Source organism: Meriones unguiculatus, chromosome 14, assembly GCF_030254825.1.
Source record: "Meriones unguiculatus strain TT.TT164.6M chromosome 14, Bangor_MerUng_6.1, whole genome shotgun sequence".
In the NCBI taxonomy this organism is placed as follows: domain Eukaryota; kingdom Metazoa; phylum Chordata; class Mammalia; order Rodentia; family Muridae; genus Meriones; species Meriones unguiculatus.
The window spans coordinates 85,814,861-85,838,279 of record NC_083361.1 but is presented as its reverse complement, the minus strand read 5'-3'; the positions used below and the strand labels follow the sequence as shown (position 1 = coordinate 85,838,279).

The following is a 23,419-nucleotide window of genomic DNA, read 5'->3' as shown; positions in this document are numbered from 1 at the left end:
AACAGTTGTCTTTAACTTGTATAAGCCATGAGAAAGTTGCTCCTACCTTGAATGTACCCTGTCAGCTGGCTTGAGATGGACCACTTCCTGGTGCAGTTGAGCTATTCTTAAAAAAAAAAAAAAAAAAAAATGCTGATTGTTGCAAAATATTTCACTGCCTCAGCTATTACAAGGTCGCAAGATTAACCAACCTACCGCTAAGTTCTACTTCATGAAACACCTGCTTGGATGGCAGAGACAACTCCTGGACATGTTATAAAATAAAGCTTTGCTCACACCAGAGAGGATATGAGTTAATTTGTAACTTTTTATATTTGCCTTTATCATCCTTTGGCTAATAGTAGCGGGGGCTTTACCTAGAGAATTCTCTGGTTTGGTCCTGGCCAGTCATATATATAATCTCCTGTAACTTATTAAAACTAAAACTGAGTCAGAGACTCAGTGAATCTCTGGGCGATCCCAGACCCGCAACAAATTCACTGTGTACATCAGGCTAGCCTCCAGCCCACGGAGATCCAACTGCCAAGCGCTGAGATTTAAGGTGTTGCAGCGCTACATTCAGCTTTGTTCTGAAGAGTTTAAATTAACGGTAGTTGCTGCACTGAAAAATAAACAAGAAAGTGCTCGGGGACTCCAGTTTCTGAGCTGTATGACCTTTACCGGGGTCACAGAACAGGGTCATTTGTTCAAGATAGAAAGACTACAATTCCCAGAGTGCTCTTCGTGGTCGTCAGGAGCAACCACAGCCGGCAGACTAACAGATGCTGGAGTCAGAGGAGATACTGTGACTGCTAACAGCCATGGGGCTGGATTACTACGCCGTGCTCCAGGTCACTCGCAACTCGGAGGATGCCCAGATCAAGAAGGCGTAAGTGGGCGGGGTCTGAGCCTGGCACCTGCTGAGGCAGCCCCACCCTGATGCCAGCCAAACTGCTTCCCTGCACAGGTTAGGGCAGGAGAGAGGCACCCACCTCCTTCCTCCTGCGCACTCGGTCCTGGCTTGGGCTGCTCAGGACACGCACTGGAAACTGAGACACACCCTTAGTGCGTCAGGAGATTCCCCATGCCCAGTACTCCCGCCTCCTCTTGGGTCACGTCCAAATCCCTAGCTATGAAATGAGAACAAAGTACCATGTGGACCTTATCCTGAGTCTCACGGAGAACACAGGCCTGTGAACTAGAAATGACCTGGACAGGTGGATGTTACGGGTTCCCTTTTGGCCTTCATATGGGTTTTTGTCACCGACTGATCGTCTCAGTTCCTCTGTCAAGTTTCAGGGACTTTGTGAAAGTATAGATACTGAGTCTGGGGTGAGCCTGAGCGACATAGCAAGGTCCTGTTTGGAAAAGAAAAGGGGCGTGTGTGTGTGTGTGCGTGTGTTTGTGTGTTTTTGGGGGGGATCTAGGACAGAGGTCAAGCCATGTTTCTGAAATTTTTGATCTTTCACATTTTTTCTTTGAAAAAAAGTTTTGGACAAATATTTCTGGAGCGCTAGGGTTTCGGGCGGTGCACAGTGCAGGCCATTGGTTACGGACTGTTATAAGAGAAGGTCCCAGTGCTGCCAGAGCTTGTGCTGAGAGGTACGTGGCTGCCGAAGGACAAGGTTTGAAGGAGGATTAAGGCTCTGCGGTGGGATGGAGAGCAGATACTCGCGTCATCAAAGGTTTGAAGAAAAAAGGCGTCTGAGGCAACTCCAAACTTGGGGCACACTCGCTGCTTGTCTTGAACACGCAGGTGCTGTTCTGAGAGCCGTCCTTGTTTTACCCACTCCTCACAGTGGCCCCCAGAGGGAATTTTGCCTTTGGCATCCCAGGCAATTCCATTTGTACGTGACAAACATGACAAACGGAACCAGAAACCAGACACCGTCCCTCCCTCCCTGGGCCAGCTCCTGTGTGGACTGAGGAGGAGGATTAAGTGAGGGTCAGCGTGGGTGGAGAAATAGGATAAACTCATTAACCAAGCAACAACAACTCAGTACTGGGTGTGATGTCACCCACTGCTCAGGGCTTTCGTGGGCCAGTGGGATTTACCAAATGAAAAGTTACCCTGAGAGGAAGCAGGTGTCCAGTGGGACTCGCCAAAGGAATGGTTACCATGGCAAATAGCGAGATTAGCATAGCCTAGTTCTCGAAAGTGTGCAGGAGAGTTTTACGTCAGCTTGACATAAGCTAGAGTCATTCGGGAAGAGAGACCCTTGGTTGAAATGTCTCCACCACACTGGCCTGTGCTCAGGTGCATTTTCTTAACTAGTGACTAATATGGGAAGGCCCAGCCCTTGGTGCGTGGGACCACTCCTGGGCTTCTCACTTCCAAAAAGAAAGTGTGGTGCAGGAGAGAGAGAGACACACACACAGAAAGAGAGAGGGCCCAGCTGGCAAAGCGTTTGCTGTACAGTCAGCAGGACCGAGCTGGACCCCAGAACCACGTGAAAAGGGCGGTGTTTTGCTCGTAACCTGGCTCTGGGAGTGGAGAAAGGTGGTGACCTCCCGGGGCTGCTTGCACCGTCAGCCCAGCCTCCCTGCAGAGTTCTGGAAAGTGAGAGACTATGTCAATAAGCAAGGCAGACAGAGGACAAGGAGAGGTGGTCTTCTGGCCTCCACATGTATGTGCCATGTGTGCACCTACAGAGACACACCAGACGTAAGACACACGTCTTTTAAAGTGGTTAAAATAGGACCAGATGAAATAATGTGTATGAAAATGCCAGGAGTCACTGGCATATGAAACCATGTGAGGTAAGAGTGAGGAAAAGAATTGCACGTTTCTAATGACAGCGAGTGCCTCTTCCACGGTAACGACTTTCAAGGCTTGAGCCTTGCATACGCTAACGCTCCCTCATAGATCCTGGCACTGAAGGACCTGATGTTGTAATACAACTTGTGATCCCAGGACAGTGAGAGACTCTCTCAACAACAAGGTGGAGAGCACCTCAAGTTGACCTCTGGCCTACACACACACACACACACACACACACACACACACACACACACACAGTACTGAGCCTGTATAAAGAAGAAAATCTCCATGCAGATCACTGATCATTGAGTTATCAGCTTCTTAGCATCACTCATTCACTCTTTTATTAGCATATATATATTCATTGTGGCAAATACCAGGTTTTATTATGACATGTGCATGTACCAGTATCAAACACCGTTGATTTGTTTGTTTGCTTTTGAGAAAAGGTCTGTGTAGCCCTGGCTATGAACACTAGACTGGTCTCAAACTCACAGTTATCTGCCTGCCTCTGCCTCCCAGGCACATAATAACACCATACCGGGTATCATTCAGCTCTGAGCCATGGCTTCATCCTCTCTCTCCCATTCAAGACCGCTGATGAGCAAAGAGATGCTATTGCAGAGAGAAAGCAGGTGCTTGGATCTTAGCTCAAGGCACCTAGGTTGTCTGCTGAAGGCAGCAGGGAAATGAGTGAAGAGTTTCAGGAGGAGAGTGAAGTCAGTATTTTAAGAGAGAGAAAAGGAAAGGAGAGGGGAGAAGAAAAAGGAGGGAGTAGGAGGAAGGGATAAAGGGAGAAACCCATTCGTACATTAAATAAGGGAAAATTGGAGAGGGTTCTTGTGGCTATGGGGAGACATGGTTCTGCCACAGTTACAGGAAGGAGAGGCAGGGCAGAATGTTTAAGAGCAGAAACTGCTGAGCTCTGGTGATTGATGGGAGTCAAAGATGATGCTTAGCTTTCTAGCTGTGGCACCTGGGGGAGGAATGCAGGGCCTGTTTGGGCTGGCTCTGGGGTGCCTACAAGGTCTGGGAGAAGACAGTGAAATGCGGGGGTTGGGCACAGAGGTCTGTGACTCGGAGAGGTGGCTGGTAGAAGATGGGCATCGGCTCTGTGAGAGACGAGCTCAGCCTGCCCACTGAAATGAGAAGGTACAGAACTCCAGAAGCCTGACTGACCCAGCAGGGGCTGGGTGGGGTCAAACCGGGACTGAGTGATGGGCTTCTGGGCTGGAGGTCCGTGTCACCCTCCCTGCCACGCCCTGCAGCAGCAGGCTTCCTAGCCCGAAGGCCTCCCCTGCACCTCCTCCTAAAGGAGAGGGAAGCAAGGGGATAGAGGAAGAGATATTATGACATGGGGTGGGGAGGGGTTGGTCCTTACATCACAGCTCCTGTCCTATGGGCTGTCTCCAGGTTCCTCAAATTCCTCCTGCCAGCCGTGGGCACACCCTTCAGGTTTCAGTACAGCTCCCTGCTCGCACTCCTCGAGGTACAGAGGGTCTGCCTGGCCCCCAGCATGTCTATCTAGCTCAGGGACAGGACTCTTTGTGGTGGTCTCCTTCCTGCACCTTGGACCCCTTTATTAAAACTCCACAGATCATCCACCCAATCTCTTCTCTCTTGACAGTATATATCCTCAGAAGCTGTAGGCGTCCCAGGACTGAGTGGTGGGATGGCAGGTCGTAAGGGCAAGAATGAGCACAGAGGTGGAAAAGAGTGCCGGGGCCCGATGTTCCCAAGGGCTCGTCATACAACTGAGAAACCTGTGTCAGTCCTGGCCCTCTGTGATGTAGACACCATGAACTCTGGCTGGCTGGTTCAACCCAGCTGTTCTGGCTCAAACTCCTCTCCCAGCTGACTTGCTCAATCTGGCTTTTCTCTCATCCTCTGAATTGCTCTGCTTGGCCTCAAACTAACTCCAGAAATATTTTCTAATCTCCTGGCTCCTTCTGATTCCCTGGCTCATTCGGTCTTCACCTGTGTCCTCTCTCTCTGCAACCCATTTCTCTATTACTGTCCCTGTAAAACTGCCTTCTGTCCTCTCTCTGCACTGCCCCTTAAGTAGCTTCCCTTTCCTCTCTCTCCTTGTGAGAGTTGGTCATATCCTATTCTGTCAAATCCTCTAACTCATCATCTTTTCTGTCACTCAGGCATCACTTCCATACAGGGGTGCTTCCTTCTACAAACTATCTTTACCTCATTGTTTGGGATTAAAGGCATGTACCACCGTGCCTAATCTTTTCTTTACCTGCTATTTGCTCTATACCAGGCTGGCCTTGAACTCAGATCTGCCTGCCTCTATCTACTGGATTAAAGCCATATTTGTATTCCATCTGGATCACACAGACCTAGAAGGTCTTTGGGTGTGATCTCTTACCAGAGCAGCCATGTTCTGAATTAAAGTTCTTCCACAAATCATTAACTAAGCCCTTCCTATTGGGATGGGCTATTACAAGGTAGGGACCAATTAGAGGAAGCAGGTTTCCAAGCTCGGCCTTTGATGTCTTGTCTCCAGACGTTCCCTTTCTGTGTTCCTCTTTTCTTCCCTTCCCTTTCCCTCCTATTTTCTCCATTTTCTTTTCTTCCTCACTGCTGTTCCTATTTCCTTCTCTGTCCTCTCCTCCTTTTCTCCCTTTCCTCCCCCCACGTCTCTCTCTGTCTATCCTGTCATGATGCTCGGCCTGAAAGCAATGGTGCTAGCCACCTACATATGAAAACCGTTAGCCACAATAAGTATTTCCTCCTTTTGCATTGTTCTTCTCAGGTATTCCGTCACAGTGACAGGCTAACCTGGGATGTTCTGTTTTTCGAGGGTGGGCCATCACTGAATCTGTGCTGGCCTTAGGTCTCAGCTGTGGCAGCTAAGGGGACAAGCAGCCTTGGGACATCTGTCTGGGCTGTGGGCCAACTTTGCTCTCTACCTCAGGTTCTTTTCCAAAAGATCCAAGCAGCACACCCCACAACCACTGACACTTGTGCCAGTCTCCCTGGTTCATAATGAAGCCAGAAAGCAGAGCCAACCCTGAGCCATGTTCCAGCCTCAGAAGCAGGTCAGAGGCAAGAGCTTGCATTCCTCCCTCCTCCAGGTACCGGAAGCTTGCTCTGAAGAACCATCCGATGAAGTCAAGTGAGCCTTCTGCACCAGAGATATTCAAGCAAATAGCAGAAGCCTACGATGTGCTGAGTGACCGTGAGTGATGGTGGGGCTGTCACTCACCCCTCCATTAAGATCATTCCTCCAGTGCCCAGATGGTCAGGTTTTCTGCAGAGAACAGTAGAGCAGAAGCGACCATCCTTCCTGCTCAGCATCTAGACAAACAGCAAGCCAGGCCACCACAAGTCAGGTGGATGGGCTCACCCAGCCAAGGCAGTATGGAAGTGGGTGGGGCGTATTCCCCTGCCTCCAGCCTGGCAGAAAGGAACCTTCTTGTGGCTCAGTGGAGGATGCTGGCTGCCATGGGCAGAGGGCTGAAGTGGAGCAGGCAGTCTTGTTTATTTTTCCCAGACTGTCTCTAGGAACAGCAGAAGCAGAGGGCCACAGAGAGGCTTGGAGCCACCAGGAAATCTCTCCCTTTGGAAATCAGTTCTGTTGGGCGAGGGTGACACCCCATCTACCAAAGAGTAGAGGCCCCGCTGGCTTGTCTAGGGGCTGGTCCTGGTGGCTGGGATTGTGGCTACCGTTCCCAAGAACTGCTAGACTATGGCTTCTCCAGTCCTGACTTTTCAGAACTCTAAAATTTGCAGGTTCAAAATGCTTAGATTCCATGATTTTGAGATTTTAGACTTCTGCTCTCACCTCCTAAACCAAACTCAGGTATGTGTCTGACTCTCAGTCCTCCAAGCCTCTCAAAAGCCCCATGAGGGGGGGTGTTCTCATTGCTTTTCTGAACTATCCCATAAATCTATAGATAGACGAGTGACTCTGAAAACCATACAGAGTGATACTAACCCTCCAGCTTCTAGAGACTTCCGGGCAGCAGGCTATAGGAGATAAGGCTATTCTTGCCCCCTCCCTCTTACCACCTCCCAGCCTCTCCAGCCCTGGAACCCTCCTCAAGGTCACTTGTATCCACAGCTGTGAAGCGAGGAATCTATGATAAGTTTGGCGAGGAAGGCCTGAAGGGTGGGATTCCCCTGGAGTTTGGATCCCAGACGCCATGGACAACAGGCTACATCTTCCATGGCAACCCTGAAAAAGTGTTCCACGAGTTTTTTGGGGGAGACAACCCCTTCAGTGGTAAGATTCTCACCCAGCCCCTTGCCTTCCTGGGAAAGAACCTACCTGTAGAAGCTGCCTTTCTTGGCGGGCAGGTTTGATTGCTTTCATTTGTTTTGGTTGCATCATCTTCATCATCATCTTCATCCTCCTCCTCATTATTATTATTATTCATACATGTATCCCAGACCAGCCTTGGACTCAGTGTTTAGCCAAGGATGACCTTAAATTCCCGGTTTCCCTCTTTTCCCAAGTGCTGGAATTACAGGCATGTGTCACTGCACCCAGTTTTTTTTCTTTCTTTGTTTTTTGTTTTTAATTTAGATTTGTTTATGTGTGTGACAGTTGTGCCTGTGTATATGTGCACGTGTGTGTGCTTGGTGACCAAGGAGGTCAGAAGAAGGCATCAGGTTCCCAGGAACTGGAATTAGGGGTAGCTGCATATCACCGTGTAAGTGCTGAGAACTGAATATGAGTTCTCTGCAAGAGCAGCAACTGCTCTTAACCCCTGAGCCATCTCCGCAGCCTCCCAGGTTTGGTCTCACTCTGTGGGGCAGACAGCTTCACATTCATTTTGTAGTCTAGCTGGCTTTGAACTCATGGCAGCTCTCCTGCCTTAGCCTCCCAAGGGTCAGGATTGCAGGTGTGGGTGACCACATCGAGCTAAACACAGTCCACAGAAGGAAAAAGATTTTATCCAAGGCAGGCTCTTGCTCTGTAGCCCAGGCTGCCCTCACACTCTCCAGCCTCCCAAGTGCTGGGATCATATATGTAAACCACCACATGAAAATTAAAATGGAATCACTGAAAAATAGTCTAACCCTCCATTTCCTTCATCTCCTAGATGCAGCCACTCACCACTAACATCCTCTGCGTCCTTCCAGAAATCTTCTGTCTTTAAAAATCTTCTGTGGTGCTGAGCGATGGCGCTGGCTCCCAGCTCTCAGGTCTTAAGCCAGTGCAAATTCCCAACTGTTGATGATCTTTTCACCATACAGCCTGGCACATTCATTCCATGGCATTGACCAGAAGAGACAGAGTGCATGGCAGCCACCTCTGCCTCCACAGCCTACTGCAAAGGGCCCGACATCCAGAAATATAGCAGAATAACCAAGGACACAGATTCTGTGGCCAAGAGGTCCTGTGCTACAGGCCCCAACTTTATTACTCACTAGCTGTGGAGCTGTGGGCATTTTGTTGGCCAGTAAAGTAAAGAAGACGGTCTCTGGGTACAGAGCCTGACTCGGAGCAGGCTCTCCCAAGGCTTAGCTGTTCCTCACCTTAACGGTACAGGGCAGCAGACGCATCACCACACAGACTCTTAGACCTGCGTTTCAAAGGGTTACAGCACTCCAAGCTGACCTGGAAGGCCTCTCTGCCATCAGGTTAGCAGCAAGGGCATCAGGCAGGCTCCAGGATGGAGAGCAGACAGTGAGGTTGAGGAAAGGAGCTTGGGGCACACTGGTGACCACACTGGTTGCCACAGACTGTAACAGCTTGTAACTCCAGAGAGCTTGAGGCCAGCTTGTCTAGAATAGTCATGGGAGTCAACAGAGAGGGGTCAGTATGGCCTGGGAAAGGGTAGAGGAGACTGGCTGTTCTGACCCATGCTGCCTGGACGAAGTCTTCTCTGAACTACCAGAATCTACCACTTAGAGTGACGCCTCAATGTGTCCAGGAAGCAGGAACTGCCAGCACCACACACTGTTGGAGCCCCAGGAAGCCCTGAGTCCTGGAAAGGGCTGATGCTCACTGGTCTGCAACTAAGAGTGGCTTCTTGAAGCCAAGTAAGGTAGCTCACACCTGTAATCCCAGCATCTAGGAGGCTGGGGCAGGAGGATTGCCCTGAGTTCAAGGCCCAAAACAAAACAAAAAGCTCCTTGGTCTGTGAGTCTGAGAGGTGGGAATGATATGATGAATCTTATTCTTGGGGCACTGAAGAGGTTAGGTTCCAGGGAATACAGGTGTGTGATGTGTATGTGTGTGTGTTTCTGTCTGTCTGATCTGTGTCTTTGGATACCATTTCTGTCACTGATCCTTTTCTCTCCCTTAGAATTTTTTGATGCAGAAGGAAATGAGGTAGATTTGAATTTTGGGGGCCTTCGGGGCCGAGGAGTCCAGAAACAAGACCCTCCAATTGAACGAGACCTCTATTTGTCCCTGGAGGACTTATTCTTTGGCTGCACCAAAAAAATTAAGATCTCCCGAAGGGTGAGTGCTTAGCTTGTTCCTCTTGACAGGCACCATCTACCCCTAAAAACCTCCCTGACACCTCTACACTCCCCCAACAGGAAAACTCAGCAACCTGTTCTGATGGAATCGTGGGATCTTAGATGAAGAGACGCAGCAAGTTTAGATTTTAGAATTCTAGTCTCTCTGAAATTTAAAATGAGTAATAGAAGAGGTCACCCCACTTTCTGGCACAGAAGTCTCTTCTGCAGCTACCTGATGGAGACAGGATCCTCCCTTCCCAGGCCAGCCCATCCCCAGGCCAGCCCATCCCCAGGCCAGCCCATCCTTGTGAAAGTGGAAGAGTGGGAATGGACAGGGTCCTCTGTGAGTTCCATTCCAGGGCACATAAAAGGAACTTTTATTCTCCTGAGGTAACTGTCCTCTCAGAGGCTCACTGCCTCCATCTGCTAAACTAGGCCTCATCCTGGAAGCTTCTAGGCCTAGAATGTTTTTAACGTCTGAGACTTATTACTGAATAAAATCACTCTTTCTATTTTTTTTCTGAACTCTGGCCAGCTGGTTCAACTCAGTTGTTCTGGCTCAAACTCTGTCCAAGCTGACTGATTCTAACTGGCTTCTCTCACTTCTGCCTGAACTGCTCTGCTTGGCCTCAAAATAACTCTAGCAACCTGTTCTAATCTTCTGGCTCCTTTTCATTTTCTGACTCATTCTGTCTTCACCTGTGCCTAACTTGTTCTCTCTTCAACCTGTCTCTGTAAAACTCTCCTGGTAAAACTGCCTCCTCTCTCTCTCTGTGCTGCTCTCACTTAAATCGTTTTTCTTTCTTCTTTATTTTCATGAGAGTCAGGCATATCCTATTCTGTCAAACCTTTCTCCAATTTGTCAGTTTGCAGCCTCTCAATTAGACATGACTTTCAAACATGGTACTTCCTTCTACAAACTAACTTTACTTTCATTTTTGGGATTAAAGGTGTGTGCTAAAGGTATATCTACAGTGCAGCCAGATCACACAGACGGAGGTTTTTTTTGGATGTGATCAGAGCAGCCATGTTGCAGGATTAAAATTCTTCCACAGGGGCGTTATTAGCAGACCACACCCTGAGGAGTGTGTGCCTTGGCCACAGGGTGGGCATGGAGGGGGGGCTGGACGGTCTCTAAGGTGACAGCCTAGAAAGTCCTTGTGATAGGTGTTGACCTCACGTGGCCTGTGGGTCAAACCCTCTTCCTCCCTTTGCCTGGGGGAGATGCCCATTGTAGGCACGCTATCTAAGGTGGCACTGTGGCCTCACAGGGTTGCAGACACAATGGGGGGGCTGCTTTGCATGAGACTCAATATATTGTCTTCTGAGAGACAATGCTGTATGCTTGTGACCAGCCCCCCTTCAACCAGTAACTTTCTAGAAACTGAAGCCTGGGCTCTCTAGTGGTCTTGTATTGGACAGTGAGTGGCTGTGGAGCCTGAGGAAGGGTAGGGCCAGACTTCTGGGGTTTGGAGGGAGGTACCTTCCACTGTGTTCTTGTTGGCGGCCAGGGCTTGTGCTGACTGGTGTCTCAGGTCACAGCTTCATCAATCTGAGGGCATGCCTTGCCTTGGAGAGTCGTCACAAGCTCTCAGATTCAATGGCAGTGGGATGGCAGTAGGAGTGACTCTGGCCCCCCATGGCTGTGGGAACCATCTGAGCACAGACTCCGCAGAGCCCTTCCACTGAGCCAACTCCCACCCCTCCCCCTGTTGCTGTAGGTGCTAAATGAAGACAAGTATTCCTCCACCATCAAGGACAAAATCCTGACAATTGACGTGAGGCCTGGGTGGAGGCAGGGCACACGCATCACCTTTGAGAAGGAAGGGGACCAGGTGAGAGCGAGAGAAGCCGGTTCGGGCCAGTCACCAGGCTCCTGTGGTGGGAGGACTGGGAATGGAAAAGTCTGTGTTTGTTTTGTTTCCCTGTCTCTACAAGCTCTGGTCTATTAGAGTGAGATGGTCCCTAGAGTCCCTCCCCAGGAACAGAGCCTCACAATGCTTCTGTGAATGCAGCTTGAGGATTACTACCATTTTCCACAGTGGGAAAACAGACCCCAAGACGGAAGAAACTTGCTCATGTTAAGAATACAGAAAGCTAAAAGGGTGGCTTGGGGAGATGGCCCAGTTGCACTCAAAGATGGAGACCTGGACTTGCTCCCCAGCACCAGTGGAAGAGCCGGGCACCCTGTGACCCCAGTGCTGGAAAGGCAGAGGATCCTTCAGTTTACTGGCCACACAGTCTAGCTGAAGCAGGTGCTCTAGGTCAGGAGAGACCCTGTCTCAAAAAACATGATGGAGAGCAATTAAGGAAGACACCTAATGTCATCTTCTAGCCCCCCAAAACATACATGAGCTTATGCCCATGCTCACACACACACACACACACACACACACACACACACACACAGAGAGAGAGAGAGAGAGAGAGAGAGAGAGAGAGAAAGATGAGAGATGGCAGGAGCAGCCAGCCTCCCCGCCAGTACTCTTTCTTACCAGTTTTCTTCAGTGCAAGACTGAAGAACTGCGGAGGAGAGAGGCCGTCCGGATGCATTTCATTAATAATGATTTTTAAACTAAAATACTCACCCATGGAAAACATTAAGTCATTGTAGTCCTTATATACTGAGAAGAAACGGAGCAGTAGAGAGCTCAGAGCCAAGAGGCATGAGTTCCCTAGCTCAGACCCGCCCCTTTCTCACCTAGAAAACATCTGCTTCCAACAATCGCCCTTCGGACTGGCTCACTGGCAGTAGCTGCAACTCTGGAGGCTGAGGCAGGGGCTCACTTGAGCCTAGGAGTTCAAGTTCAGCCTGGGTGACAGTGAATTCCAGGCTAGTCTAAGCTATAGAGTGAGACCCTGTCGTAAGCAGCCAAGGCAGGCAGGCCAACAGGTACCCAGCGCCAACATCCCCCACTCTGGGCAGCCTTTTCCCAACCTCCCCACATGGCCCAGGGGCTCCCTTTACCTCGGCCTTGAGCTTACTATTTCTGACTATGTGGCTGGTTCTGACCATCTGATTTTTTCTTGCACTGGGAGCTGCTGCTGCTGCTCTCACTCTGTCTACAGTGGCCAGAAGAGAGGTCGTTCAGGGCGGTCACTGAAACCGAGCGATCACTGCCAAGTCCCCGGCAGGCAGGCAGAGAAGTTGTCTGACCCCAGTTTAGTGTCCAGCTGTCACTCAAGGAGGTCCCTGCCCCATGCCACTGAGTAGATTACTTTGGGCATGCTCAGCAGAGAAGCACTTTGGGAGCCGGGAGTGGTCCTAGGCCACACTGAATGCCCTTTCTAGAAAACTGGCTCTAATTCTCCACTGCACAGATGAAGATCCAGAGACAAACAGAGGCAGAAACTTGGTCAATTCTTATAAGCAATAACCCCGTGTCCCCTTGGCTTTTCCTGCCAGGGCCCCAACATTATCCCGGCCGATATTATCTTCATCGTAAAGGAGAAGCTGCACCCTCGCTTCCGCAGGGAAATCGACAACCTCTTCTTCGTGTACCCCATTCCTTTGGGCAAGGTGAGCGGGTACAGTGCGACGGCAGGGGCCCGGACTAAGCCCCACCTGCAGCAGTTTAGGCTTCGTCTCTTCTCCGCCATCTACCCCTCACAGAGCCCTGTGCCTCCCGCCGCGCTCTCCCAGGTTTGGGCGGTTCTGCACAGTCCCTCCCCGCCCATCTCCTCGTCCTTCCACACAGTCCTGATCCTGCTGCTGTCCTTACCGTCGCAACATAGCCAGCTGGTCCTCTTCAAGGCAGCCCTGTCCACTCATGCTTTGCACTTCGGGACTCAGGGTGAGCCTACCTGCCTGGCTGGGACATCTCCACACCTGTCCACCTCACCCTGGAGGATCTTCAGCTACTACTGTGTGTCAACACACAGAGCCTGTCATTTCTGCCTCTCAAAAGCCTTACACTCTCGTCACCACACTGACCATGCTTCTAACTAGAAGGCAGGGAACAGCGGGGCTCATGCCCGGCTAGATTCCGGAACACCCTTTTGCTTCCCTGGTAGCCAGCTCAGGGCTGGAACCCAACCAGGCTCCCGAACGCCTTGTAAACAGAATGGCGGTGGAGGCGCTCGCATACTCACCTCTCCTCCTCCCCTCCGCAGGCCCTCACCTGCTGCACTGTGGAGGTGAAGACCCTTGACGACCGTCTGCTCAACATTCCCATCAACGACATCGTCCAGTGAGTCTATCTGCCTCGTGCCCAAGTGGTCACAGAAAGGACAAACTGAGACTTGGTGGGGACCGTGCCGGCTGCAGCCACGGAAAGGTTTCCCTCTCAGAGGCTGGGACTCAAGTCCACCCGCCTATCTGCCTGATCGGTGGGCTGTGTTCCCCCTTCAGAAACGATATCTTATGATGCCCCCATAGAGGCCCGAGAACCCCAGTGTTGGTCAATCTCTTGCCTCTATCCCCCCTCCCCAACTCTTCATCAGAACACAGAATAGTAGCCTTCTGAGTCTTGTTCCAAAAAAAATCACTGAGAAGGGAAGGTTTGACTCCCACCCCCAGGCTCTGCTCTGTTTCCCAGGGCGGGAGTCAGCCTGCAGGGCATTTGCTTTGATCAAGGGCTTCCAGGAGTGATATTTAGAACAAGCCAGTCTCTCCTCCCCTCTCTTCCCACACGTTCTGGCTCCTGACACCTGGCCGTCTACTGGGAAGCTGTAATGCGGCCCATCCCTGCAGTTCTGTGAGCTAGGGTAGCGCCCACACATTGGGCGCTGCTCTCTGAATTTCTGCTCCTTTCTTTCATTTTTCCCCGCCTCAGCCCTAAGTACTTCAAGATCGTGCCAGGTGAGGGGATGCCACTGCCCGAGGATCCCGCCAGGAAGGGGGACCTCTTCATCTTCTTTGATATCCAGTTCCCCACCCGCCTCACACCCCAGAAGAAGCAGATGCTCCGCCAGGCGTTGCTGACCTAATTCTAAGGGACCTGGGCAGGAAGAGCGAGAAAGAAGGGCTACCTGGGCCTTGCCCATCTCCCCGCTCAACCCCCACAGCTGAAGATGGGGAGGAACGAGACCTAGGCTGACACAATAAACCTTCCTTTCCTAGCCTCTAGCTATGACCTGAAGTGTGCTAGACCGATGCTTCCTGCAGGACCCAAAAGGCTTCCATCTTGGTAATACAGAGACAGGGCTATGTGACCTCTAGAGTCCTCTGCTCTTGACATTTCACAAGATACATCCTTAGAAGGAGCCTTTTGTGAACTGTGCTGTCCTGAGAAACACAGACAAGAAAAGCAAAGCAGAGGAGGAGAGAGTGCTTGTCCCAGCCCTGCCATGTCCATGGCTCAGCCACCACCAGGGCCTTAGGCCACTGCATACACAAGCTTCAGTTAGTTACAGCAAGGACAGAGTGCCAGAAGAGCTCTGGCTACAGTTCCTTGTCTGTGAAATGGGTCTTAGGCTGCCTCTGGGCCAGTGGTCTGGGAGGCATGGCACTTGGGCTCTGGTTGGGTCTGCTCCTGACTCCTGTGTTGGTTACTAACTGACCTTGTGAGCAGAGCTTACAGCCTGACTACAGGCATGAGGACTGGGGTCACTGGAGTGAAGTCTTGGTGGATTCATATTATAGAGGGTGACAGTATCCTTGCCCCATGACCTGGAGGAGGTCTGGCTTCTGGGTGCAGCCAGGCCTGTGTGGCCCACACCCATGTGTTCCTCTTCCATGCCGAGGAGTTTGCCCTGTCTGGGGTTTAGTTTAGGCTGTGATTAGGTCTAGGCTTATGGTAACAAGCAGCAGGTTCAGTGGCTTCTAAGATGTGAGAGAAACCCAGATTACCCACACTGCTTAGAATCTTGCCATTCTAAGTGGCATATTAACTTAAGGATTTTTCCTTTTGTCCTTTCAAAAAAAAATTTTTTTTCAAGACAGGGTTTCTCTGTAGCCCTGGCTGTCCTGGAACTCTCTTTGTATATTAGGCCGCCTCAAACTTTGAGCTCCACCTGTTCCTGCCTTCTGAGTAGTGGGATTTGGAGCAGGCACTACCACATGTTTTTTTCCTTTTAAATTTTGAAGCAGGTAGCTGAGGCTGGCTTTGAACTCCCGATCCTCCTGCCTCGGCATTCCACGTACTTGCTCTTAGCAAGTATTTTGTTTCTGAGCACATCCAGTCTTGCCCCTGCCGGTCCCAGACCCCCGGTTATCTCACTGCCTGCCGCCATCTTTGAACCACCATCAGGACAGTAACAGAAAGATCTTGAGGGCTCAGAGTGATGGCAATCCCAGTACTCAGAAGGCAGAGGCAAGTGGCTCTCCATGAGTTTGAGGCCATCCTGGTCTACAGAGCAAGTACCAGAACAGCTAGGGGTACAGAGAAACTCTGTCTCAAAAAAACAAAACAAAAAAGACAAAGATTCTGGGGTGGGGCTCCGGGAAGACTCTCAATGTAGCAGTCAAACATGGACCTTGGGTCAGATACGTGGCCAAGTCACTTCACTTCTCTAGGTCCTTTTTTGAAATAAAGTTTGTTTTTTTTTTTGTTTTAAAGAATATGTTTTGCCTGCGCGTGCTGGTGTACCATGGACATGCAGTGCCGGCAGAGGCCAGAAGAGGGCATCGGATGTCCCTGGAACTGGAGTTCTAGATGGTTGTGAGCTGTAGCATGGGTGCTGGGTCTGGAGTAGTGTTCTTGATTACTGAGCCATCTCTCCAACCCCTTTGGATCCATTTCCTTCCTTTTTTAGTTAGTTTGTTTTTGAGACATGGTTTCTCTGTGTAAAAGCCCTGGCCATCCTGGCAATCACTTTGTAGACCAGACTGACCCTGAAGTCAGAGATCTGCCTCCTGAAAGTTGGGATTACAGGAGAGAGCCACCACTGCCTGGCTCCATTTTAACAGTAGCTTTCAACCCCTTGACCGCAGACCTGTGCATCCAGAGGCTCACTGCCTTCCGTGGCAGAGCTGACATGAAGGCATTGTAACCGCCTACTCTGAGGAAAAGCCCCAGCACTCTAGGAAGGACTTCCGGCCTCCTCTCAGGCCTGCTGCTGCTGACCCTCCTGGAGGGCCCTGTGGGAAGCCTGGCCTCTGGCCTTCAGCACAGACCTTTATAAGATCCCTGTCCTCTCGGTAACTGGGCTACTTTGGGAGGCAAAGCAGGGTTTACCACATACACACCCTAAGGATTGCTGAGGCCTTTGCATGCTTCTCAGTGGCGGCAGCCCCTTTCTTAGGGCACTTGATGGCATTCCCGGTCATAACGCCCAGTGGCCTCACATCTATACCACATGCCTGCATACATGTCTGGGGAAGGAACTAGCAGGCACGACCTCACTTGACCCGTTAGCTGTTGCTGGACATGCCGGGACAGTAAACTTCTTTAAAGGACCTTAACACAATGGTCAGAACTTCACTTGTGCCCTTGTGTGGTGAAACAAAATGCCAGCCAACCCTCACTGTGGCTCACCACCTCAGGACAGGGACACTGGCTGGATTTATCAGCAGCTGAGGAGAACTGAGCGCTCTTCTCTGGAAGACAGTCTAACAGTCTAGCCTGTTGCCAAGCACTGGGAACCTTCTCTGACCCAGCCTGCTTAGGAGGAGAGGAGACAGAAGCCCCAGCCACTTTAGGCTGGAAAGACATCCTGTTTGGGCCTGGCCTCACAGCTGCCAGACGCAATTCCCCAGGGATTCTGAGCACTGTATGCCCTTGTCTTGGCTCTCTGCAGAGACAGGCATAAGACATCTGAAACAGGTATAAAATGGCCTTAGAGATCTGACAGGCCCAGCCCTGTTCTGGGCCATCACAGCCCCTGTAAGTCCCGCCCCCCTCTCCTGCCTGAGGACAGCTGGCCGGGAAGAGGACAACCTAAGCCTCGTCTGGTCGCCGGCCTTGGGAGAGGGTCCTCAGAGGTTAAGAATTGTCTGCGAGCCCAGCACTTGGGGAGCTGAGGCAGAGTTGTCATGAGCTCCAGCCCAGTCTGGGCTACAGTGTGAAGCCCTGTCTTGAACTCCCTCCAGGGTGCATGTTCACCAGCAGCCAGGTTCGAGGCATGGTTCGAGGCATGCCTCAGGATGCGATTATAGTTGGAGACAACCTGGCATGCCCTTCACAGGCCTATGACCTGGGGAGGTGGGTTGCTATGTATGAAACACAGTAAAGCAAGCCCGAAAGGATGGAAAGTTCTGGAGCTCTCTGCACCACCCAACAAGCTGATGTGGGGGACAGGGGTACTTTCACTCTGCAGATGGACAAGCCTGGCCAGTGGGCACGGGGAAGGTAGCTCTAGAGCACCAAGGGGATAAGTGACAGCTTACAGGGTCCACAGCAAAGGGCAGGATGGACAAAAGCTCTGCTGTCTCTCCAGCCTAGACTGGGTCCGGAAGAATGAACTGGATAATCCCATCAGCCCCTCTCCAGATGCTAGAGCTGGAAAGTAGGTCACATCCCTAAGGTCACTGCCTGCCAAGGTGCTGAAAAGGCCACTGGATCAAGACCTCTATAAACAGCTATGAGAAATAGAAGACACCAAGATTGAGCTTGCTTTATGGGTGAAGGCTGGCTGAGCTGGGCTGGGGAAGAGGACAAAGATTTGGGCTTAACTGTGAAAAGGACTGAGGGTTCAGGGTCTGGTGTCAGGCCTCCTCACTGTGGGGCCATCAGTACTGAGGCAAAGGGAGATGAGGAGGGAAAGTGGGGGTGAGGGAAATGGAGTGGGAAGAGAGGTGGTGCTGAGCAGGGGATAAAGGAAAAGACAGGGCAGGGAGGGGAAGCTGGGTCCAGGTTAGCAGCTGGACAGGCTCAAAATGGTGCCTCCCGGGATTTGTAGGCAGCCATCAGGGCCCTTTTGAGCTGCTCATAGGTGACAAACATCACTACGTTCCAGGACCCCAAGCGGAGGAAGGAAGGCATGAACCTAAAGAGAGCAAACACAAGTCAGGGAGGCACCTCCACCTCCCGCTTCTACCACTGGGCTCATCCATCCATCCAACCCTTGGATTCTGTCTCAAAGGAGGCTGGGAAGATCTGCTGGAAAGCCCTTGGCTCTGTACCCAAGAGCAAGAGTCCCCAGTCCAGCTCACTACTGCAGTGCTGGGGAGTAAAACCCAGTGCCTGGAGCATGCTAGGTAAGCCCTCTACCACTGAGCCACCCTCCCCCCAGCCCAAATCCCCATTTTAACCTCCAAAAGACAGAGGTGACAGCAACTACGAAATGTTTGACATTTGGCCGCACCTCACTTCTCTCCCTTCTGTAAGGCCTGGATTTGGGGGTGGGGGGTGGATCAGAGGCTCACCCCTTGTAGAAGGCTCGGGGACCCTCCTTCCGGAGCATGGTAAGGGCACAGTGGCCTGCGCTCTGGTACTGGCCCAAGGCAGAGTTCATATATCTCGTCTTGACCACATCAACGGGGGAGGCGATGACCGTGGTGCAGAAGCCGGCCCCGAAGGCGGAAGTGAAGTGGCAAGGGAGGTCATCTGTCATAGAGCAAGCAGCAGGAAAGAGTTTTAAGGGGAGGAGTCTAATGGTTTCAAAGACACAGGGACTGCAGCTGGAATCTCTTAGGGAGACTTTTGGTCAGTTTATCCTGTTTATGATGTGCAAAGCAAGCTCTTCATCCAGCTGTGTTTGAATGGTAAAAAGGCACACGGAGTAAAAAGGCTTTAGGTCTTTAGGCAACTAGACAATCCCCCACTGCCCCACCAGCTCTTACTGACCCTAACACACCTGTCATGAGGTTGGCTTTCAGGAGAGTATCCTTGATGAGGTCATAGGTCACCAGCTCAGCACAGTTGACAATGGCGTTACGGGCAACATTGGGAGAGGTCCCTGTAGGAAGAACTTGTGTGAGCCCAGGACATGGGGGCGGGGGAGGAGATGAGAAAAACCCACACCCAGCACACACACACCTTTCCAGAGGCCCCGGATCCCCTCCTCTCGTGCAATAGTCTTGTAGGCTTCGACAGTGCTCTGGTATCTGCGACCCCCGCCAGCCCGGGCCTGAGCCTGGAATCGGACCTTTACCACATCTGTCGGTTGGGCCACAGCCACAGCCAGGGCACCTGTGGTGCTTCCCGCCAGGAGGCGGCTCCCGATGCCTGCGTCTGTGGGCACACAGGAGGTCAGGGGCGGCAGGCCTTCACTCTTGCACGCCCAACTCTTACCACCACGTCACTGGAGTAGGATCTAGACCATTCTTGCTCTACAAAGTCCTTGAGGGGTACAAGGAGTAACACAAAATGGAGACAGTGCTCGCTCCCAGGAATGTGTTCACTTAAGCTACTCGGCAGCCTTGGGAAATCAGGGTCTCTTCCATCTCTCCACCCCTCCCAGGGGTCTTAGGAGGCCCGAGAGAGTCACCGAGCTACGCAAGCAAACTGAGGTCACTTATCCACTGTGTCCTGCTGCGTACTCACGCTCTGAGCCCTTGGTGTAGAACTGCTTCACAGAGTCGTAGAGGCCAATGCGGACAGAGGCAAAGCTCATCTGGCGCTGCAGGCCAGCGACCAGCCCATTGTAGAGGCTGCGTGGACCCTCGGTGCGCACCATGGTGAGGATGGTACCCAGCACGCCTCGGTACTGGGTGCTGGCTGCGGGGCGCACCAGCCCCTGACTTTCTCCTTGGATCTGAAAGGACCAGATGGGGTGGTTCTAAGAACAGGCAGACGGCTCTGCCCGTCTCCTCCAGGCTCCTCATCACCCCTGAGGAGTCTGACCGGGGGAGGGGGAGATTAGATAGCATCAGGACCTCATTTCATCCTCACCTGCAGCCGGACCTTAGCGGTATCTAGAGGAAAAGTGATGAGATCCGCAATGCAGGCCGCTGTCCCAGCCCCCAGGAACTTCACGGTGGCGGTAGGGGGCACATCTGTGGCCTTGAAACCAACCATGATTCTGATAATCTGCTACCTCCCAGAAGATGGAGAAAAGCTGGAGAAGTGGGGACCTCCAATCAGCAAGACGAGACAGATGAACTCTGCCGGAATCTAAGCCAAAAGGAGAGAAGCCATCAGTGTCACTCCCCGTTCACCATCTGCGGATGCCTGCCCAGCCTTCCCGAATGGCAGCAAGCAGGTCTCAGGGTTCCAGGAAGGAAACCAGGAGAGAGCTCCAAAAGTAGCCAAGTAGGGTCTGGGAAGCAATTCCCGCCACGGAGCTGACATTCTGTGAAGGGCTCGCTTTTATTTAGTGTCGGGAGTGTGGCTCAGGGGCATCCTGAGGCTGCCTCACAGTCACCAACCAGCTTGTGATCTGCTGGTACAGACTGCATAGAGGAGGGCCACATTCCTGTTCCGTGGACATACCGCAAGGCTGACCGGGGCAAGACCAGCAGAGCAGAACAGGACCAGCAGGACCCCACAGGCTCTTGTTCCAGGTTCCTAAGCATATCTGACTGATATGTAATGTCAGTACATAGGTACTGATCTGACTGATATGTAATTACTGAAGGGAAGGCCTCATCCTGTAGGCCCCACACAGCTCAGGCCCTCTGCTGCACCAAGTGCAGGTTTACTGAGGTGTAATATCCGCCCTGGGTAGGGAGGTAGAGGCAGGAGACCTGGCTAGCCTGTTTGTTTTCCTCCAGGGTAGGGAAAGTCTCTGTTATCTGTGGTGGGGTGGGAGGGGCAATTCATAGCCATGTAGAAGAGACACAGGAAACCAAAAGCTCCATTTTGTTCTTTGAGCTGGAACACCACCCTCACCGCCCCAGCGGAAGTGAGCCCAGCACCCAGGGGTGGCGGCTTGACCTGCTTCTTCTTCCCTAATTTCACTTCTCTGATTTCGTTGGAGCAACTGCTCGGAGCCCAGCCTGATTGGCTGCCTGTGTTGCTATGGCTCAGAAGGAAGGCCCTAGCTGGTGGAGGGAGGATGTGGCGGTGTCACCTGTGACCTCAGACAACCATGGCAACAAAACAGCTCAGCCAGGCTAGGACAAACAGGGACATCAGAGCCACTCACCATAACAACGGTTCAAGAGTGCCGCTGGGTAAGGCCCGAGTGGCTCAGTGGGAGTGGGAATCAGTGGCAGACTGGATGGGTGAAGGCGCGCCTAGACTCCCCAGCAGACACCCCCTTCTCCTACGCTGTGCTCCACACTCTGGGTGACTCCCCTGGGAGCGTCCTGTGAGGCAGCTGCCCTCACTGGCTCTCCATTACAGGAGAGAGCTCAGAACCACAGCTCGTGTCCGCAGCCTCCAAGGCTGCACAGTTTGCTCACTTGTTTCAGATAAGGCCCTTCACGGCAGCAGCTCTCTCACACCAACTACAGAGTCCTGAGAGGCTTTGAACAGACCTCTGGGCATCAGTGATAGGATGCATGCCTGCCTGATCTTGAGCTAAGAGGTAGGGTGTTTAATCCAGCCCAGGCATGGTCTACATAAAGGACAGCCAAAGATACGTTGTGAGATCTGACCCAAAATAAAAACAGAACCTATCTTGCGGGACTAGAGGACCATGGTAGGTAATACAAAACTAAGACCCGGTTTCTAATCTCATTTAATCCCATTCACAGGGACTGTCAAAAGCTAGGACTAAAAAAAAAAAAAAAGAACGGAAGTTCAGAACAACAAGATGGCTCCATGCAGTGGATCACCGAGTTTGATCCCTGGGACCCATTGTCTTCTGACCTTCATCTGCATGCCATGGCATCCACGTGCCCTGTCTCTCTCTCTCTCTCTCTCTTTCTCTCTCTCTCTCTCTCTCACACACACACACACACACACACACACACGCACTACAGAACCAAACACCCCATAAGCTTCTGTGCCACCTCTGCTGCTGGCTACCAGAGCAACCTGGAACCAGTTCCTGTCCCTCTTGGGTTAGGTTCTCCCTTTATACACTGAAGGTTCTCCCTTTATACACCAGCATCGTTAAGGACCAGGGATGAAGAAAGAGCTTACTAAACTGTGAAGAGCCACTTGCCAGGGTGGGAGGAGGGTACTTTTTATAGTCCTGTGAATGCAGCCCTAGGCCATAGGCCTGAGAGAAGGGGGTGGGGGAGGCGGGGGCTCCCTTGGCTTGGACTCCTTACCTGGCAGGGTGCTTGAGGTCTCACTCTGAGGCCTCCAGGATCAAGCTTCTCTAAAGGTGTCCCGTTCTTCAAAGCTGCCAGTGGCTATCATGGCCCGATCCCCTTGATTTTCCATAGAAAATGGCTTGGAGACGAAACACTTAAAGATCATACTATGTGCCCTGTGGGTGGGAGGAAAGAAGCCAAGTTTAGAAAGGAAAATTCTCTTTGCAGGACCGCAGGCCTGCAGGGCAGGGTCACCTGCCCTTTTAGACAGTTTTGTGTGGGACCCAAGGGTTCACTCTGGGTAGCCAGGGTCTAGTTAAGCGCATACTTGGACAGGCGGAGGTGGACTCAGGAGTCTTTCCTCCCACACTCTGGCTCACTTCCAAACTTGTTTCTCAGACAGTTATGCAGATAAGGCAGCCAGGCTGTTCTGGGATAGTCGCTTGACTGTTGAGTGGAGCAGTGTGTCTATTTGTGTGGGATCGGGATAAAGCAGGCCCAGGCTCTCTGTGTCCCTACTCCGCTGGATCTGGGAGCGTAACAGTGGCCAGGCACAAACAACCCCAGAAACCAGAACAGGCTTTAGGGCACATGGCCCAGAGCGGCCTGGTGAGTGTCATTCTGGTCTTTGCTAATGTGGAAGTCCCCTGCCCAGGGCAGGCTGGGTGCATGAGGGGAAGGAGCGAACCAACTGGACCCCAGAGGCAAAGAACAAAGCGAAAAGACAGAAAGGATCAAGAGAAGGCCCTAGACTCCGGGGAAGGGGAAAGAAAGAGCAAAGCGATGGAACAGGAGGGAGCAGGTGGGCTTGGCGCAGGGTAGGGGTCGCGCTCACCGGACCGCAGGAGAACACGGGAGTGCAGACGGCTGTGTCCGACAGCGGACGATTGACGGCTGCCCAGAAAGAGCTCGATCCGGAGGCACCACGGGTGGGGCTGACAGTGGCTGCGAACCCGAGGCTGGGGAACTTAAGCCTCGAGGGCGTGGTCGGGGCGTGGCCTGACGGGGCGGAGCCAGAACAGCCCGCTCCCGGGTTAGGGGCGCTTCCAGCTGGGGTGGTGGGGCGTCTAGCGTCACTTTTGCTTCCACGAGGACGGGTAACCGTGTGGACCCCTCGGCCTCCCCAGAGCGTCCTGGCCTCTAGTCCCGGTCCAGCGAGCCACCTGCGGATGGGCGGAGCGCGGGCGCCGGGGACCGGAACCCACCCGGGAGTGGCGCCCGGGCGAGGCTGGCTTCCCGCCTTCTGCGGCCCTCGTCTGGTCCCGGGGGACCCGGGCACC

The 23,419-nt window shown here is 52.2% G+C and overlaps 2 protein-coding genes across 4 annotated transcripts; one reads left to right on the top strand and one right to left on the bottom strand.

Annotated features, from left to right (window-relative positions):
- Positions 1–730: 730 nt before the first annotated feature.
- Dnajb13 (DnaJ heat shock protein family (Hsp40) member B13) lies at positions 731–15,684 on the top strand. Of its 2 annotated transcripts, none has more exons than XM_060367657.1 (8): positions 731–868; positions 5,827–5,930; positions 6,816–6,977; positions 9,010–9,167; positions 10,891–11,004; positions 12,576–12,689; positions 13,283–13,359; positions 13,945–15,682. In XM_060367657.1, the coding sequence occupies exons 1-8, from the start codon at positions 801–803 to the stop codon at positions 14,096–14,098; spliced, it is 951 nt and encodes a 316-aa protein (XP_060223640.1). In that variant the 5' UTR covers positions 731–800; the 3' UTR covers positions 14,099–15,682. The 2 variants fall into 2 exon arrangements, with proteins under 2 accessions (XP_060223640.1, XP_060223641.1); XM_060367658.1 differs by having other exon boundaries at positions 809–946; positions 13,945–15,684.
- A 1,956-nt stretch (positions 15,685–17,640) lies between these two features.
- Positions 17,641–22,297, bottom strand: Ucp2 (uncoupling protein 2). 2 transcript variants are annotated; one of them, XM_021664689.2, is made up of 7 exons: positions 22,155–22,297; positions 19,885–20,106; positions 19,537–19,747; positions 19,030–19,224; positions 18,848–18,949; positions 18,417–18,597; positions 17,641–18,037 (listed from the first exon to the last, which is right to left on the bottom strand). In XM_021664689.2, the coding sequence occupies exons 2-7, from the start codon at positions 20,008–20,010 to the stop codon at positions 17,923–17,925; spliced, it is 930 nt and encodes a 309-aa protein (XP_021520364.1). In that variant the 5' UTR covers positions 20,011–20,106; positions 22,155–22,297; the 3' UTR covers positions 17,641–17,922. The 2 variants fall into 2 exon arrangements, with proteins under 2 accessions (XP_021520364.1, XP_060223643.1); XM_060367660.1 differs by lacking the exon at positions 19,030–19,224.
- Positions 22,298–23,419: the final 1,122 nt, after the last annotated feature.

What these genes read in the sequence shown, in the direction of transcription:
- Dnajb13 (XM_060367657.1), top strand. Translation starts at nt 801, where the DNA reads ATGGGGCTGGATTACTACGCCGTGCTCCAGGTCACTCGCAACTCGGAG. An exon ending in GGGAGACAACCCCTTCAGTG is followed by an intron (nt 6,978 to 9,009) that starts GTAAGATTCTCA and finishes TCTCTCCCTTAG; the next exon opens with AATTTTTTGATGCAGAAGGA. An exon ending in CCCATCAACGACATCGTCCA is followed by an intron (nt 13,360 to 13,944) that starts GTGAGTCTATCT and finishes TCCCCGCCTCAG; the next exon opens with CCCTAAGTACTTCAAGATCG.
- Ucp2 (XM_021664689.2), bottom strand. Translation starts at nt 20,010, where the DNA reads ATGGTTGGTTTCAAGGCCACAGATGTGCCCCCTACCGCCACCGTGAAG. An exon ending in GATCCGGGGCCTCTGGAAAG is followed by an intron (nt 18,950 to 19,029) that starts GTGTGTGTGTGC and finishes TTCTTCCTACAG; the next exon opens with GGACCTCTCCCAATGTTGCC. An exon ending in CCCCGAGCCTTCTACAAGGG is followed by an intron (nt 18,038 to 18,416) that starts GTGAGCCTCTGA and finishes TGCTCTCTTTAG; the next exon opens with GTTCATGCCTTCCTTCCTCC.